The 18,963-nt window shown below is 47.1% G+C and overlaps 1 protein-coding gene across 2 annotated transcripts in view; it reads left to right on the top strand.

Moving 5' to 3' along the window:
- Positions 1 to 5,415: 5,415 nt before the first annotated feature.
- The window catches only part of A1CF (APOBEC1 complementation factor), a 20,476-nt gene continuing 6,928 nt past the window's right edge, over positions 5,416 to 18,963 (top strand). For both annotated transcript variants that reach the window (XM_005428845.2, XM_005428844.2), the window contains exons 1-7: positions 5,416 to 5,514; positions 7,699 to 7,833; positions 8,046 to 8,176; positions 9,482 to 9,720; positions 13,212 to 13,376; positions 16,465 to 16,562; positions 17,903 to 18,173. In XM_005428845.2, the coding sequence (XP_005428902.1) occupies positions 5,416 to 5,514; positions 7,699 to 7,833; positions 8,046 to 8,176; positions 9,482 to 9,720; positions 13,212 to 13,376; positions 16,465 to 16,562; positions 17,903 to 18,173 (1,138 nt within the window). The remainder of the gene's footprint in view (positions 5,515 to 7,698; positions 7,834 to 8,045; positions 8,177 to 9,481; positions 9,721 to 13,211; positions 13,377 to 16,464; positions 16,563 to 17,902; positions 18,174 to 18,963) is intronic.

Below are 18,963 nucleotides of genomic sequence, written 5' to 3'. Positions count from 1 at the left end.
AGTTTTGGGTGGGAGCAGGCAGGGAAGGAAGGATGGTTTCAAAGTGGAGATGCAAATAAACACTAGGGAAGGAGGCTGGGCTCAGCATCACCGAGTGGCTTTTTGGGGGCATTTTGTGTGCATTTGGTGACAGAACTGCAAAAGCTGTGCCCAAGAGAAAAGGGACTCCAAAGGTGATGCCCGAGCAAAAAATCTGCTGGAGTAGGGCATGAAATATTTTCTCTGGGCTCATATGCTGCAGCACCTTCATGCTGCTCCAAATTTGCCCTGTTTTCCTGCAAATGTCTGTGAGTTCCCACTCTGTTTGGAGCCACCAGAGCTGGAAAACAACCCCCCCAGCCTGGGAAGCCAAGGGACGAAAGCCTCGTGCTGCGTTGCTCAATCGGACTCCGTCCCCCAGCGTGTCACCCCAGCGAGGAGCTGGGGCAGCTCACAAGGCTTCTTCCCCTTTTGGGGAGGAAAATGAAGCTTGCTTGCTGTTTGTGGATGGATAGAAAGGAGTATGTATTGCTTGGAGCCTGGAAGGAGGGGAAAAAATCCCCAAAAATGTTGATAACCTAGGGGAAAATAGTTTCTTTAGTGACCTATTTGGGTTATTAGGGCAAAGGGTGAATATCATTGTCCAGGCTTTCCAAAGAGGAAAGAGGAGCTGAGGGGATACCAGACAAAATGGCCTTAATTAGATGTGTCCAAGTGGCTCAGCACAGTCAGGTCTGTATTGATCCTGTGGGATAAACATGGGATAACATTTCTTATCTCCTTCGTGGAAACAGGAATCAGCTTTCCCCAAAAAGTTGTAACAGCGGCAGGTTCTGCCCTCACATATCGCCTCAGCAAAAATCCTAGCATGGGAAACATCCCTTGCCTCAGGAAAGGGATTCCTCCTTTTCCAAATAACCCAAAAGTGAAGGCAATTTTCCACAGTTTTTGGTGTAAAGGCTCCTGGATTCATCTTGCTCCTGGATGGGTGGAGCAAAGCCAGAGGATGTGCTGTAGTAGGTGGGAGGGAGCCACATGTAGAAGTAGCCATGGAGTAGTCAGGTGGTATCATAATAGGTTTGTTTCTTGTTGATGTGGGCTTGCAAGGTATAAAAGGACCTTTTCTTGCCTTGGCACTTCAGAATTTCAGCAGAAACCTAAAATAAATGAGAGTGGAGAGAGGAAAACCAGGCTGAGTGATACTCTGATAGAAGGTAAAAGCAGAACCTTCCTTTTCTTGATGCTGTGACTATGAGAAGTTGGTGCTATTGTCAAATTTTCATCACAAATGAGGACAAAATAGGAAATATGGATAGTTTGCACTTCCAAAGGTGGTAATTTCAGTTTAAACATCTGAACAAAATGCTACTTCCCCTTCTCCTTTTTTTCCCTTTTCTTTTTCTCATGGTGGCCCTTGTTAATGATAATCCATTTTAAGGGCAAATCCCCGAAATTGGTTGAATTCCAGAACTATTATTTCTATTAAGTGTGGCTGGGTTGATTCTTTTTTGAAGCAGAGCTGAAAGCAGTGCCTGAATTTGCTGCAGTCATTCACATTTTCCATCAGCAGCCACGGAAGGGGGGTTTTCCCCTGTGAGGGTGGATTTGCTAATTGATTCCTGGCTCAGGGAACAAAGAAGGAGAGAAAGTAATCATGTTTCCTCTGGATGACAGGAATTCTCCTCCCTTAAAGTTAAAAAAAAAATCTCAGCACACTGGCACTGCTGCAAGGACTGGGGCTGGTGCCTGCAATAAGGGGAAAGGGCTGGAATTCCACAAGTTTCAGAAATAAAACATCCCCCTGTGATTTGTATCCTGGAAATCCTCTGGATGCATGATGGACACATGGATGTGGCACCTGGGGACATGGTTTGGTGGTGGGTTAATGGTTGGACTCAATGATCTGAGGGGGCTTTTCCAACTTAAATGAGTCTGTGGTTCCATGAGATGGACCCTTGGGTGGCAGGGGTGGAAAAGTGCCCTGTCCAAAAGTGAGTTTAGATGTTTAACTCAAGGGAAGCAGGAAGGAAGGAGGGAGAGAAGAAGTGCTTGGAAAACTGCAGGGTGGAAACCCTGCTTTCCTGGGCTTGGGATTTGTTGGGTTGGGATTTATACCTCAGAGAAAAGAGGGGTTTGCTCTTTCCATCGTGGAGAAACCCCACTGATGGGGGAAAGCTCTTTGGCTTATCAATTACCTCTGAATGACGTCGGGCTGGTAATTAGTAGGTGTGAATTGTCAGCTCCGAGTGGGGACACCAAACCATACCCGGCGTGTCCACACTGTGTCCAGCCCTGAGTGTGCAGTCTTGGCCTCCTTTGGGATCAGGAGTGGGGGCTTGCAGATTCCTTTGGGATCAGGGGTAGGGGCTTGCAGGGGCTGGTGCTAACCTGGGGTGGGGGTCTCCAGCTGGACCCCACTCCCATCAGGACCAGCTCCACAGCCCCAGGTGAGGCTCGGCATCCCTGAGGATGGGCATCCTGCCCCTCTTCCATGGGGCAGGCTCCTTTCCTTGGGGCTTTCTCCAAAGGCAGGAATGTGTGGAAGCACCAGGCACAGATTGAAGCCAGGTCTTTGTTAGGAACCCCCCAGAGCCCGGGTTTTGCAGCAGGCTGTGGTTAATACTTCATTGCAACCTTGAATGCTCTTGCTCCCTGATTCCAAGTGGATTGCTTCAGCACATCCTGGAGTGCACCAGTGTCTAGACATGCTGGTCTAGAGCTGAAATCTTTGCAGGATGCCTTACGAGAAGAGCCCAGAAGAGCTCTGCTGTCCTATCTAATAAAGCGGAAGGCAGAGAGGGATATTGCTGCTGCTGGAAAGGCATCAGCCAGGGAGATGCTCTGTTCCCACCCATCTGCCAGCCCCGAGGCTGGCGCTCACTGCTCAGCGTGAAATCATTCCCGGGGGGAGAGAGACCTTCCTGGAAATCCCTCCTCCCTACAGGAGAGGATGTGTGCCCTTAAAGGATCCACGTGGAAGTGCATCCAGAGCAGCAGCCCTGCAGGCATCCAGCCTGGCAGCGCTCAAGTCCAGCTCTCGGGGCTGAGAGAGACCCATGGGGAGCTGCAATTGGATCCCTCAATTCTCTGATGAAGCGAAGATGCTCCAAAAGCAGAATATAAGGGGCCAGATTTGCAGTGTGACAGAGCTTTCCCCTATGGGGTGGATATGGGGTGTCTCTGCCCAGGCAGGGGAGGGTGCAAAACCAATCTGCATTTTAACTGGATTTTTTTTTTTTTTTGAATGCTCACTTTCTCTTTCTGCAGCAGCCTGGGAAAGGCTCCAAGTGGTTTTTGCACAGCAGTGTGCTAATCCTGCCCCGTGCGCTGAACGCCAGCTCCAGAGGAGGCAGCAGGCACAGACACCACAAACATCAGCAGGGCTCTGTTGCTGCCCTCAGAAGGGCAAAACAAACCAGTAACTGGGCTCCAGCTGCTGCAGAAAACACTCATTTGGGAATTAGAGACAAGAGAGAGCTGTTACATTGGGTAATCCATGTCCCAGCCTCTGCACGTTGGTAGTAATCAAAACACTGGAGAACCCAGGAGCACGGGAAAAAATAAAATAAAATCAGAAGAGCCTGACCAACCTCTGCATTAAATAGCTCCAAAATCTGGCATTACAGAGGTGCCTCTGTTTGCAAGTGTTGGAGTCACAGCCTCTGGATCTCAGTGTGGCAGAGCTCAAGTGACAGGAGACTGAGATCCTCCAAATTCCTGGGCTCCTGCCCCATTTTTGGTGCTGGGAATAATCCACTCCAAATGGAAAGCAGCTGTTGGAGACTTCCAGGGCACAAAGGCATAGGAGCACAGGGCAGGTAATGGCCAAAACCAAAAGGGGCTGCCCCAAACATTCGCTCCTCCCTCAGTGAACCACAGAAGCAGCTGATAAAAAAGAGGTTGGTGTTAAAAGCTGGGTGGAAAAGGTTTTTCCTGTGGTTTCTGCAGCATCATGACATGCTCAGAAAATCAGCTGTAGCAGATAGATTGCACTTCTTTACTTGTATTTCTTTATATGCAGTGCTCACCTTATGGGCACCGAGGGACTGCTATGCAGGGGGATTTAGGGTCTCCTCCCAGAGATCTGGTAGTAGTAGAGGGATTATTTAGGGTGTCCTCCTGAAAATCTGGCAGTGGCAGGGGGATTTTTTGGGGTCTCCTCCTGAAAATCTGGCAGTGGCAGGGGGATTGTTTAGGGTCTCCTCCCAAAGATCAGGCAGTATCAGGGGAATTGTTGAGGGTCTCCTCCTGAAAATCTGGCAGTAGCAGGGGATTTAGGGTCTCCTCCAGTAAATCTGGCAGTAGCTCAGGGTGCAGGCACAGCAATCCACCTTCCTTCCACCTTCCTGCTGCTCTGGATTTCCCTTCTGCCCAGCATCCCCACCAGGGTGCCTCATCCCCCTCACCCCCAGTCCACCCCTCCCAGCCCCTTTTGGCCCTGTTTGCTCCCCAGGCAAGCCTGGCAGGCACCACCTTTCCTTGCCTCCACCTTTCTAGGATAAAATGCAATTTTAGGCAATAACAACCATGGTGGATGACGCAATTTAGCATTTTCCTGCATGGAATCCTTGGTGCCACTGGGCCCCAGCTCTGGCTACAGGCACCTGAGGAGGGAAATGGGTTTGTTCTGGCTGCTGCTCAGTGTCAGCCTGAGGCTTCAAGCTCAGCCTTGCACCTACAGACCCTGCTTTTATGCCTGGAGCACATAAAAGGATTTTGGACCAACTCAAAGCTCAGCGTTCAGGAAAAACAGGGAATCACCAGTAGTGAATGTTGTAAATGTCCCTTTCCCAGGGTGTAGCCCAAGCCAGATTTAGATCCCAGTTTTATGATGTTTTCAGCCCAAACCCAAAGCAAAGAATCTTGAATCAGCCATGACCTAAAACCGCAGCTCTGAATCAAAATGTCTGAACCCAAGGTTGCTCCAGCCCTGAGCTGAGCTAAGATCTGAAGTTCTCTTGTGTTCTTTATTTTCAAAAATAAGAATAGGCCAAATCTGGGGCTAGGTCCTGTTTCTCATGGAGTGCTGGACATGGCTGGTACAAGGTTGCCTTCCCAGTGTCAGCATCACACGAGGCCTGAAGGACTCATTGTTGTGTACTCAGTGCAGGATTAGGCACTTACATATTTTTTTCCTCCTGAGACACCACCAAAAGGCTACAAATTCCCTCTGCATCTCCCCAGGATCTGGCTGTGGGTTTAAATGCTATTTATTTCCATTCAGCAAGGGGGACATTTCTGCTTTTTCCATGGTCTCTGCTGTTCTGTTTTGGTTTTATCTCTGAAATAACTGATTTATGAAGAGCGACCCTGTAAACTTTCTCAGGAGGGGTGGACTTTCTCCTCCCAGCCGTATTAATTGATTTAATTTATCTTAAATTTGATTGCAGTGAGCACCCCTAATTAACCTGATTTTTTGCTGATAATCACTCCCAAATGGAATCAAATCACAAATCCGGGGATGGATTGACCGGCACACAGAAAGAAGCCGCCCTCCGTGCGTTAATTCAGCGAACGGGATATAATTTGATCCAGGTAGGAATCCACAGTCCCATCCTCTTGTGCTTCATCCTGAAGCTTCAATGGGGGCGTCAGCCTCCAATCCATGCTCCTGAATCACTCCTTGTTTGTTCCTTTTTGCTCTGTTTCTCTCTCACATCCGTGCTGATCATCACTCTGCTGTCTTTCACAAAGCAGGGTCGTCTTCCTCAAGGAATTCCTTGCTTGATGGCAAATTACAATGAAGGTGGGGGTAGGACAAGCCTGAGCACTGCTAAATGTTGGGAAAGGTCAGGATTGGTGTCTCAAAACCGAAAAAAACCCACAGAGCAAAGTTTTAGAAGAGGTATGAGGTGGGAAGTCCAGCACATCACCTTTTGTGCAGATCCTTGCACAGGTACATGGGAGGCAGGTGCCTCACCTGCTCCAAGGTTTGCTCCCAGTTTAGGCTCCAAGGTCTCCAAGATCCAAACCTCCTGTGGTTAGGGCAGGTGGAGCCTGGGCATGACCTTTAAACCCACCTGAGAAAGCCTTTCTTGGCTACCATGACCAAAACAAGCTCAGCCTTGGAAAGCACTGGGCACTGCCGTGATTACCCTTGCATCCTGGAAGAAGGAACTGGAAACTGGATTTTAGGCAGGTGGAGGCCATGACCTTTGCCTTGTTTTGCATGGCGCTAGAGGGCACAACAGCCCCAAGCACAACCTGAGATTCCTGGGGGAAAAGCACATTCCAGGACCAGGCCAGCAGCTGTGTTTGGTGCCCTTTCTGCTGTACCTGACCCATAAGATAAGGGACTCCTGTATGTCTTAGATTTATTGTGGCTTTCTTAGAATCACAGGGATCGGGAGGTTCCTTAAAGCCCATCTCATTCCAGCCCCATGCCATGGGCAGGGACACCTCCCACTGCCCGGGTTAATCCAAGCCCTGTCCACCCTGGCCTTGGAGTTATCCTGGGGTTCAGATTTCCCTACTGTCAATCTGGCAAAGCTCACTCCTAAAGCACAGATCTCAGCTCCCAATCCCCCACACACTTCAACATCTTCTTGCTCTTCTCTCTCCTTTCCTTTTCCATTCCAACCTTGCTATTTTATCTTTTTCTCTTTCCCCCACCTCTCCTAATTTCCCTGTACCTTAGGGAAATTTTTCCTATTTTTCTTCCAGCCTGTCTGTGGATGCAGCCAAACATCATCTTCCTCAGTGCACACCTGGGTCATTCATTTTTGGCAAGTGGCTGATGTCCACTTTCCCTCCAGGCACCTTGTCAAGAAGGGTTTGTTGAGGTGCAGCCTTCCAGCCACAAACAAAGCCAAATTTAGGGAAGGGTTTATTTCTTGCTGTGCTCCCTCATACACCATCTCAGACACAAAACCAAATGTCCCCAGGACTCCATCCCTGCTGAAAACATTGGAAAACAGGAATGAGAATGGATAATTCAGGGCCTGTTCTAGGCTTGAGAAAACTAAAAGGGTTTGTGGTATATTCCTGTTTTCTTGTAAGGATCTCTGTTTAAGTTCCTCTTAAATCAGCTGTACAAGGCATTTGCTTTCCTGGAATAATCCCAGCATGGGAAGTGACTAAAGAAATGGTCAGGGAGCCAAAAATGCTAAAGAAATGGTCAGGGAGCCAAAAATGGAAAAATTTCTGGAGCCCCAGCTCCTCTGGGAGTAGGGAATCACTGTATGGGAAGGGAAGGGAAGGGAAGGGAAGGGAAGGGAAGGGAAGGGAAGGGAAGGGAAGGGAAGGGAAGGGAGATTAAAAATAGGGGAGGAGAACAGAGACACACTCATCTAGCAAAAAGAGACAAAAAGGAAATACTGACTGGCCTTCACATCTTTGACTATTACCCGGGGCCAAGATTTGCTCTCTGCCAGAAGGAGCTCCTGGGTGGGCAGGTGTCATCCTCAAACTGGATGGAAATCAAGTTATAAATTTTGCAAGTGCTCCATTACCCAGCCCACAACTAACACACAGCCCACAGAGATTCCCCTGCCTGAGCCAGGAGGATTTCCATTTTCCAGGGAGTTACTGACTGTCTGCACTTGGACTTCTAAAGTATCCCAGCCTTGGCAGCAGGACGCTGTGTTATCCCTACTGAATCCATGAGGAGCTGAAGGGAAGGAGGTTGTCTGCCTCAAGGATCATTCCCAGAGACAGGGTTGGTTGATCCACGTTTAAAAGTCGATAGCTGAACCTTTCTTTTCTTCTCCCCCATGGCAGGAAAACGGGCAGAGGAAATATGGGGGACCACCACCAGGCTGGGACGGCCCTCCACCAGAGAGGGGCTGTGAGATCTTCATTGGGAAACTGCCCCGAGACCTCTTTGAGGATGAACTTATCCCCCTCTGTGAAAAGGTGAGGCTGGGTGGCAGCTGATCAGCTGCTGATGGTCAGAGCTGCATTTCAGGGCTGAACTGAGCGGATTCCAAGGCCAGGCTGGGCAGAACTTGGAGCAGTCTGGTCCATGGAAGGTGTCCCTGCCCATGGAACTTTAAAATTCCAGTCTTTAAAATTCCAGTCTTCTCTAACCACTCCCACCTTGCTGACAAATCTCTCTCACTTGGCAGATTGGCAAAATCTATGAGATGAGGATGATGATGGACTTCAATGGCAACAACAGGGGCTACGCCTTTGTGACCTTCTCCAATAAACAGGAGGCCAAGAATGCAATAAAGACACTCAATAATTATGAAATCAGGTAAGCAAGGCAAAAACACCTTCAAAGAAACTTTAAATCATATGTATCCATCTATTTTGGCATGTAAGGGATATTTTTCCTGGCAGTTCAGAGCAAAGTTATTTAGATCCCTGTGTTTTGAGGGGAAATCTCCTCCTGTCTCCCTGTGCAGTCACTGCTCATTAAAACCAACAGGAAATTTGTTGTTCACAATAAACCCATCAACAACACCAAAATCTATCAGAACATTGGGAAAAAAATGTTCTGCTTTGGATCAAATTAACTTTCCCCTAACCAGTGCTGTTTATTATGTTCCCCTCAGGTTGTTTGTTGTTGATTTATTCTATTCACAGTCTCCCTCGTGACAGATTGTGCAGATATGTTTTGGTAGATGGAGCAATTGCAAAAAATGGTGAAATAGGATGGAAACCAATTGGCAAATAGTGACATTTCCTAATAGAAAGGAATAGAAAAAGCCTTCATGTTTGAGGGAACAAAACACCCAGAAATCAACAACAGATGGGCCCATTAATACGTGTTGGTTGTAGTTCAACCTCACTAAATGTTTTTTGCCAGTTCAAAGTGGGATGAGTTGATACCTTTGCTTAAAAAGCTTTTGGGATAAACCATTCTGGCAGTTGTATGGCTTTTTTAATTAAAAAAGTGATGGGTTGTGAACTGCTTTGAGTGGATCAAGGAACATGGAGGCCTTGGAGATGTCCTTTGCAGCAGAGGTTGGAAGGTCTTAGGGATCAGGCTTCATCCACCTCCACCTCCTCCACTTCCTTCCCTGGTTCCAAGGACTCCTCTAAAGAAGTTTTGCACTTCTCCAGGCCTATAAGAGGCACTTTGACCCCAAAGAGGTGAACAAAGGAAGTTTTTTTTTTGGGGTCTGCACAAAAGTTGGCCGATTGATGAGTCTATTGGTGAGTCCTCAAATGGTGCCTCTCCATGACAAGGGATTTTCTTCCCCCAAAACCTCAGTCACGAGGGGAGTGGGAAGCCACAAGCCGCTGGTGACAACACAAGGATCTGGGTTGGGGGGGGTGCAGTTGCCTGGTGGCAGCAAGAGGGAGAACCTCAAGTAGGAAAACCAAAATTTGGCTGTGGTTTCTCCCTCAAGTCCTTCATTTCAGCTGTGCTGCCTGACTTTGATGTCAGGTTTAGCAGAGTGGCATCTTTTGCATTGAGCAAGGCCACTGGAATATCCCAAAGAGCAGCTGACACCGAAGCCTCGTGCTTGGCCTCGTGTTTGGGGACAGAAGAGGGGCTTTGCTTTAACCTTCCCCTCTCTTGGCTCCTGACCAAGCATCTCCCTTGTTCCAGGAACGGGAGACTCCTGGGCGTGTGTGCCAGCGTGGACAACTGCCGCCTGTTCGTGGGGGGCATCCCCAAAACCAAGAAGAGGGAGGAGATCCTGGCAGAGATGAAGAAGGTCACAGACGGCGTCGTGGACGTCATCGTCTACCCCAGTGCGGCCGATAAAACCAAAAACAGGGGCTTTGCCTTCGTGGAGTACGAGAGCCACCGGGCAGCAGCCATGGCCAGGAGGAAGCTGCTCCCAGGTCAGCAGGGGTGGGGAAGGGTGGCTTCACCTCTGGGGTGTGGTGGCAACATCTCTGTGGGACCCAGGAATCCAAGAAAGTGGACCTGGCTGGGTTTTCTGCCCTCAGAGAGAAATTTTCTGCTACAGACACCCAGAGCAGGAGTTCTCCCAACACACTATGGGGTGTGGGAGGATTCACTGCAGCTCCTGCAGTGCTGATGATCCATGGTTGTCCTTCAGGAGCTTGGGTTTATTGGAAACCCAGCCAGAGGGATTTGGCTGTGTGTGTCTCCATGCAGCTCTGCTGTGGGATGTGCTTGGTCTTGTGCTTGTCTTGGGTTGAACATAAAATAGAGACTGATCCCTGGTTGTCCTTCAGGAGCTTGGGTTTATTGGAAACCCAGCCAGGTGGATTTGGCTGTGTGTGTATCCATGCAGCTCTGCTTGGTCCTGTGCTTGTCTTGGGTTGAACATAAAATAGAGACTCATCTCTGGCCTCTCAGGAAGTGTTGGGTTTTCCAGCTTTTACAGAGATGGGGTAACTGAGAAGGGTTTGAAAAGATTTTATTCCATGATTAGTCTTGATAAAAAGTGAGACATAAGAAATATAAAACTTAACACCATTCCATCAGAAACTAAACTATTTCCTAGTTGTAATACCTTATAAATAGGTATTGCAGGTAGTAAATAGGTAATTTTAGGTAGTAAATAAATAGGTAATTTTTCAACCTATTAACAGTTGCTACACAATACTGCTAATACTTCTAACACCAATCACCTATATTTTTACCCGAAACAGTCTTACTACAATACCTCTTTCACAGTTCTAAAATATCTAGTCTTTTAAAACTTATTACATATTTTAGAACTTATTAAAACTTGTTTCTAGTTCAATCTCTCAACAATATCATCTCTATTCCATGACCTTCCTAAGTCAACATACCTTATCTCAGTGTTTACATACAGATGTACAAAACTGTGTAAACTTTCTATCAAGTTTTCAAAATTCCTTACAAATACATTTCTCAAAGGGAGAATCGCTCAGGAAAGCATCCAAGAGCAGATTCAGGCTGGAGCATGAACTGGAAACTGATATTTTGGCAAAAAAAATTGGAATGAGGAATTGCTTTAGAGTACATCTATGAAATTCAGCACTGGGAGACAGCCAAAGACCGTTATGGAGGAGAGAGAGGTTTAGCAGGTATTAGGTGAAGAGGTCACTCCACATTAAGTGCATTTGCAGGGATTTCACCAATATTCTCTTGCTTTCTTATCCTTCTGCACTGCTTTGTTGAACACACTGGCTGCTGAAGGCATCCAACAAACCTTGGGGTTTGAGATTTGTTCAGAACCACCTTCTTTCACCTGTTTTATACATTAAATACCCTGTATCACTTAATTATTTTTTTCTTCTTGTGTAAAAAAATGAGCATGATTTTGAGCACTGAATTTTCTTTTCTACTGGGAGATGTATCACACTGACAAATTTTCCTTTCATTCTGCATTTTCTTCTTCAGCTTAAGCATCTCCCTGATGGTGGGAGCACATTCTGTGCTCCAGCACGAATTTCCCATTATTTTTATGAGGAAAAGTAAGACAGAAACAGGCAGAGCACTTGAAATCCTGAGCAAAGACAGTGAGACAGATGGAAGGAACTGAGGAGCCCTGAGCAGACATGTGCAATGCATGAGGGGTTTCCAGTTTAGGGACGTCTCAGTAAACAATTTAGGGAATTCCAAAGGCCTGAGCAGGAGCCAGAGTCTTCTGAAGCCTCAAACGTAAGGCAGGAACTGGAAAAAAGTTTCAAGCCAGAGCTGAATGTGTCTCCAGCAGATGTGAGATTGAATATCATTATCAGATGCTTCCTTTAAACTGAAACTCATTGCTTTTTTGAGGGAGCTTTGTAGAGAAAGTGCTCAAAAATTGAGGGTTTTCATTGAAAAATTTAAATTTTCTCCTGTCTCTGGCTAAACAAGAGGGTGGAGATAGACTGACTCCCAGCAAGAGGCACCAAGCTTAGCTCCTTGCTCCAAGTCAACCAGTTCATGATTTTCACCCTTGGACTGAAAACAGCAACTCAGAAAGGGGCACAGAACAGCCTCACTCCACAAATCCCAGCTCATTCCCGAGGGATTCTAAGGGAACAGCACCTTCCCATTTAGTTTGATCATTTACTCTTCCAACAAGCCTCCAAATTCTATCCTCACCCTCTCATTTCACAGCTCCCACCCCTTCTTAAATGGGTTGTCCAAGCAGAGATGCCTTTTTAGAGTGTTTTGCAGGATTTTCTTTGTCCCCTCAGCTGCCAATGTGTGGCTTAGGTCACTCAAAAAATCACCAGCAAGGTCTGGGCAAAAGCAGGTTTAATATAAATTTATGACAGGGTTGATGGCAAGGGTCACTCTATTACTTATTATACAGATAAAGCAGACAAAGAAATATCAGATTAAAGCAATTAAAGAAATATCAGACAAAGCAATCAGATTACTCTGGTTACTATCAGATTAGAATGATTCATGTGGAGACCAGGGAGGCAAAAAGGTGAGGAGGAAAAAAGTGAAGGATTCCAAGGGTTGAGTCCCGACAGAATAAACCTCCTTGCCAATCTCAGCCTCAGACTGGCTCAACAATTTAGATCTAAATGGTTTATTATTCATAACAATATCTAATCATGGTTTATTATTCAGAACAATATCTAATCAACACCAGTAGTTATTAATAAATTGACCAATTTAACACCTCTAATACAATTCAATAGAATTTTCTGTAAGCGCAACAGAACCATAAATCTGACCAAAATAAATCAATTAACCAAAATTTAATGGCAAATCTAAAATGGCAACCTTTTAGACATGCAGACAGACAGAAATATGGACTTCTGGAAATTCCCCTGGAGTTCAGTGAAAGTCTCACATCTGGAGCTGAGCCTCGAGGAGTGGGGACACCAACCCAACTGCATCATCAGCATTCAGCAATGTGAATTATTTGCTTTTTTTCTTCCCTGCCCCTCAGCAGCTCAGTCCAGTGTACACAGAGCCCCTGGGTTTATCCTGCACATCCACACCCTGTTTTATGCATCAGGACTTTTTGTGTCCCTCCTTTCTTCTGCTGTAGCTTCCCCCAAATAAATTCAAACACACAGAGAGACATCCTTGCTTTTGCTGTTTCATGCCATCCCACTGGAACTTCAGGATCCCTGTTCTGGTATCGAGGGAATGAAACTTTGCTGGCCAAAAAGGGATTTTTATAAGTGCATTAAAATATTTCCCTTTAGGGAGCGCTCCAGGAAATGCAGGTTTAAAGTGAATTATTCCACATTTTCAGTTCTGGGGGTTCCAAAGGTATTTGCAGGAGGCCATTCCAAGTGTGACCTTTGGAAAGGCAGAGCTGGGAAGGTATTTTTTGGGTTGTGTTTGTAGAATTTGGCCTGTTCTGCTGTGAAATAGAGCGTGAGCAGGAGCAAGAGGAAGCAAAGCCCCCCAGCACTGACCATGCCTTGTTCCCTTAAAGGAAGGATCCAGCTGTGGGGACACCCCATTGCCGTGGACTGGGCAGAGCCAGAGGTGGAGGTGGATGAGGACACCATGTCCTCAGTGAAGATCCTCTACGTGAGGAACCTCATGCTCTCCACCACCGAGGAGACCATAGAGAAGGAGTTCAACAGCATCAAACCAGGTAGGAGCTGTGCCTCCTAAACAAATGGAAATGTTTCTGCCTTCCTAAAATGCCACAAGAGATAAAAATAGCCGGGTTTTTCTTGCTGTCAAATGTTTGTGTGAAATGCCACAAAAATTGTCCTGGGGCTGAAGGCTCCCACCCGAAATGCCATCCCATTAAAGGCTGCTAAATTCCCAGCTACAGCCACCTTGAAGGAGGGTGATTGGCAACTGGAAGAGACCCAAAATGCTGCATGGGGTTGCCCTGTGTCCTCAAAATGCTTTGGAATCATTTAGTCTTTCTAAATAAGAGTTGGTGAAGCAGCTGGATGACTTCAGCATTCTTCTGTGGCAAGGGATGGTGATAAAAATAGAGTGATTTAATACATAGCTCCTTTTTATCTGAGCTATCTAAATTCTGAACTCATTTTCATACATGCCCCCCAGTCCCCATGTAAATTGGTGAATAATTAGTGCTTTCCATTTAATTCAATATTCCTTTGTGGCACATCTTACATGCACTTAGGGTGAGATTTTTTTCAAAAAAAGCAGGGAGAATTAGTTGGGAATAAAAAAAAAATAAGTTGGGAATAAAAATCCTGCTGGCTTTCAAAGGAGATTTTACTTCTGAGTTGCTGCAGCTTTAGGAAATTCCACCCAAAACCAACAAAGTAAAAATAACCCTTTTCTGCAGCTCAGCAAGCCACACAGTCCATTAGGCATTAGGAACTGATGCTTGGCAATGGGAAATCTCCTTTCATCTCACTCCTGTTAGCTTCCTTCTATTAATTTTTTCAAATACGCTGCAGAGCTTCAGTTTTCTTCCTCTAACTTCTCATTTCATGCCTTTTTCTGGACTAGGCTGCAATGCAAAGGTCTTCATGAGTTTTTCTTGTGTTCTTCCAGCATTTCTGGCTCACAGTTTTAGCCACCATTGAGCTGTTGCAGAACCCATTTTACTCCTGAGTTAAATTTATGTTATCCCACTCTCTGAACTGTTTCCTTCTTTTATTCACCCAGTTTTGCTCACGAGCTTTGAGCAAGCTCACACTCCCCAGAAACACATTTGTGGCCTTTTGACACTTTGGTAACAGTCATCTGCTTTACTCCTAAGAACTTTTCCACTATAACAGCACAACTTCTGCATCATCTTTCATTTTCCTTTTATCATTTCAGCATTCACATTGGAATTTAATTTTTTTTAATGGACAGCTTTGATTTTGGTGGCTAAAATCAGGAATGGGTGCATTAGAGCAGCAAAACTTCCAGCTTTGGAGAGAGAAAATGCAGTTTAAGTTACAGTGAGATCAAAAAAGGCAGCGAGGATGTGAAATGATTCATTGCCCTGCCATGGTTCTCTGCCTCACTCATTCAGCCACATTTCAGCACTACTTAGCTGAAATTACCTTGGATCCAGGGCATTAGGAAGCTGTATTGACATCAACAAATCATGCAATAAAAAATGATCCAGAGCTTCCAATGACACAGCAATTGCCACATCTCTGAGGGCTCCACAGACAGCACCAGGAATGCTCAGTTGGGACACAGCACAAGTAGCACCCCTTAAATCTGTGCCAAATTCACAGCCTGATGACTTCTGCAGAGCTCTGTCTGAAAAGCCCTGCCCTTGCTCCCTGGGAATCCCAAGGAAATTCCTCCTCCATGGAGCTGACCCAAGGGTGGGTATCGCATTGCTTGGCCCAGCAGAGGCAGAAGCAGGGGAGAGCAGAATTTTTGGCTCAGGATTGGTGTCCTGGAATGCTCTCCAGCAGGCAGAAGGGGGATATTCAAAACACAGCGAGTTCATTAAAGCTTCCACTTGTACACAAAGCATCAGCATATAACGCCCGTAAATTCAGGCTTGGAAAATCATCCTCTGTCCCAGAAGGACACAAAGTGCTACTTTACCACCCCTGTGTCCTTCCAAGACGTGCAGCCTGCTTGGGTTGTGGGCTGGGACAGGCTCATTTAGCCCTCTGCAGCTCCTAATGACTCCCCTGAACACCAAAGAAATTTGTTTCCTCCTGCATTTTTTCTGACTACATGCTTTTTGTGGCAATATGGCATTTCCCTATGCACCTGTTCAGCTTTAGGAGGTAAGAAGCCAACAGAAGAGCTGTTCAGTTTCCCTTAGCCATGTTTCCAGAGGATATTTCTGGGGGTTTTGCAGGAGGCTGCGCTGGCTGATGTTGTGCTTCCCAAGCCACAGGAGCAGGGAAGATGAGGAATTAAGGAAATGGCTGAAGGCTGTGGCCATGGGGAGCAGGACTGGTGGGGTTATTTTGGAGACAGACTCCTCAGTGCAGAGTATGAGTTCCTGGCAGCAGAGCAGCTGAGAGGGGAAAGACAAAACTGTGGGGGATGGACTTAGAAAAGAACAAGAAGTCATTTGCATTTGAATTACTTGGGATAAATTGGATGTAAGAAAGATTCAGGCTGGAAGAAAGATTGTCCAGCCCAAGCCCCATCCCAGGAGGGCCAACCCTCAGCTGCAGAGCCTGATTGGAGCCATGTCCAGGTGAACTGGGGCATCTAGAGAAGCCCCACTGCCATGGGAAAGGCTGTTTCTTAGGGAGAGACCTGCTGCCCCATCAGCCCCAGCCCATCCCAGTGCCCTGGGCTGCTCTGTCCTGGGCAGGGCTGGCTGTTCATTCTTCCTGAACATCCTGAGCTGGTTGCCAAGGAGAAAAACCTCCTTGTTTTATGGCAAAAGCTGCCTCCAATGCACATACAAAAGCGGGGAGATGGGGATCACTGGGGGATGTTCCCACAGCTGGGACATGGGCTGTCACAGGAGGGAGACACAAGACCAAAGGCAGTGTCCAAGAGAATGGTTTGGACAGGAGAAAACTGCTCCAGTTTAATGGGAATCTTACTGGTGTCTGACCCCAAACCCTTCTAGTTTGCCTTGAAACGCTACAGCCGTTATATATTGATTTTCCTCTGGAATATGCATCCAAAGAGGTGAGGGGACACTGACCTCTTGTTCTTCTACCCTTGCTCAGCCTTTGCTCTCCAGGGGCTCATAACCTGACAGAGCCACTCTTTCAGATCTCTGTTTTCTGACTAATCCCCACTTCCCAGTAATATTCCAATGTTTTCCACAGGTGCAGTGGAGAGAGTAAAGAAAATTAGAGACTACGCCTTTGTGCACTTTAATAAAAGAGAACACGCAGTGGAGGCCATGAAAGCCTTGAATGGGAAGGTAAAAGCTGCTGTAAATGTTAATTCCTGGAGCTTACAGTGCAGTATATTACACAAAGCCACCTGCTTTATTAGCTCCAAAACCCTCCTGGAGGTGTTATCCCAATTTGCTCTTTGCTGGTTGCTTTTATACTCCTGAATTTGTTTTTCAGCAGCTCTGTTGTACACAAACGATTCATTTTGGCTCCTTGGATTTGTGCTAAGTGTTTGCCCTGCTCTAGCTCACTGCTCAGATGAAAAAAAAAAAAACAGGAAAAGCTGAAAGAAGAACTAGGAAAGGAGGGGTTAGGATCCCCCCCTGGCTCACACTCACATCCTTGTTCCAGACTGCCAACAAAAACACTGGCAGGGCAGCGTGTGAATGGCAAAGTGGGACAAACGAGGTCAGCCCAAACATCTGCTCCGAGTTCAGATGCGGATTTGTGAGGAGGCTGCTGAATTTAGCCCTTCTTGCACTGCATGTAATTCACTCTAAAGCCAGAGCTGTTCCCAAAGAGGTGTTAACCCCGCTCCTATTTTTAGTGCCCCTGCTGTTCTCCACGGGAGCACGTGGAATCTCGCTGCCTTACGAGCTGCTTTGCAGGGAAGTGAAGCCTTTTAAAGGCTTTGCTGAAGGATCCTCTACCAGCTGGAGCCAGGGCTGGGCACTCTCAGGTTAAGCCTCCACTTGTGAAGGAGATTCAGGGCTTTTTTTTGGGGTGGTTTCCTCCACCTTCCCATCCCGTTAGGATGTGGGGGCAGCTCCCCCATAGGTTGGATTTCCATCAAGCACTTTTAACCACTTCCCCTGCTGCCTTAAACAGCTGGAACAGAGGCTAGACAGAGTTAAGGGGAATAAAGGGACATTTATTGAAGGGCCTTCAAAGGCCACACCCTGGCAGTACCAGAGCCACGGCTTTGGCTCTGACTCAAGGGTGAGTATCACATTGCTTGGCCCAGGAGAGGCAGAAGCAGGGGAGAGCAGAATTTGCTGCCCAGATGGCTCCAAGATGGAAGCAAAGGAGGGCTTGGTCCCAAGATCTCACATTTGTATAAGTTTTGGTCCATTAGCATATTGGAACTAATTGTCCAATTACAGCCCCAGCCCAGGATGTCCAATCCTTCTCATTTTCTCTCTTCAGTCCACATTGTTTATACTCTTGGGCCTGAGATCTGGCTGTTCTTGGGTCCCTGGCTAGAGAAGGCATTGTTGCGTCTACCAACTCTGTGAAGAGAGCTCACCATCCCCTTACATGAAACCCAGACCCACACACCCAAGCAGCACAAAATCAAAACAAAGGAAAAACAAAGCTAAACCTCAAGGTATCATTTCCCACCTGTTCTTGTCCCTTACTCTCTCAGGTGCTGGATGGCTCCCCCATCGAGGTGACCTTGGCCAAGCCGGTGGACAAGGACAGCTACGTGAGGTACACACGTGGCACGGGTGGCAGGGCCCCGGTGCTGCAGGGGGACTACACCTACACCCTGGGCCACCTGTACGACCCCGCCACCGCCTACCTGGGCGCCCCCGTCTTCTACGCACCGCAGGCCTACGCGGCCATCCCCAACCTGCCCTTCCCCACCGCCAAGGGGCTCGGCAGCAGGAGCATCCTCCGGCCTCCCTCAGTCCGAGGTAATTCCCTTTTGGAGTTTTGGATAACTGAAAACCACCCCCTTGTGCCCAGCATCTCCTCCAGGGGTCGGGCAGCTGCTCCCCACACGGGTGTTGGTGACATTGGCTTTGCCCCATCTCCTGGATGCTGTTTTCTCTGATGGAAAGCACTGTGTTTAGGCTCTTGTCTTTCCCAAAGGCTGAAAAAAAATAACTGTTTTCCTGGAAGGAATTTCTGGGTTGCCCTCAATCCAGTGTAAATAACCCACGGATCCTCCTGGTTTTGCCCCAGCAGGGAAGACCAAATAGAGCACTTTTCCTTTCCCCCTCCCACAGCCAGCCATCACCACCACTATGTTTCCTCTTGGCTTTGAAAGTTGCAGGGAAAATTTTACCAGTCCTGGTGTTTTCTGACCCAAATCCGTGGGGTTTTCCAAGGAAGTCACATTGCCCTGGTGCAGGGTAGGGAATCAAACAAGCCATTCTGTGCTCTGGGAGGTGGAGGCTCCCTTTTGGGAGATTGTTAACTTAATAATAATGAAATCAACCAATTCAATCTATGAATAAAAGAGAGTATTTCTGAAAACTCTTGGGTGACCCTGCCTGAAGCCAAATCAAATCCCCACACTCATGCACCCCCAAATTAAATGTCAATACAGACGTTGTTTGGTCAGTGCGGATGTAAGTTTGGGACTAGCAAAGAAATAACTCTGTCATATGACCTTCCTTCCAAAGATGATGCCTTGTGTCCCCAAGCCAAGTCCCACATCAGACTGGGACTCTGTGTGGCACCCTGGTAGGTCTGGCAAGG

The sequence above is a fragment of the Geospiza fortis genome, unplaced genomic scaffold (assembly GCF_000277835.1).
Source record: "Geospiza fortis unplaced genomic scaffold, GeoFor_1.0 scaffold284, whole genome shotgun sequence".
NCBI classification, from domain to species: Eukaryota; Metazoa; Chordata; class Aves; order Passeriformes; family Thraupidae; genus Geospiza; species Geospiza fortis.
This window is presented reverse-complemented; position numbering and strand designations above follow the sequence as displayed.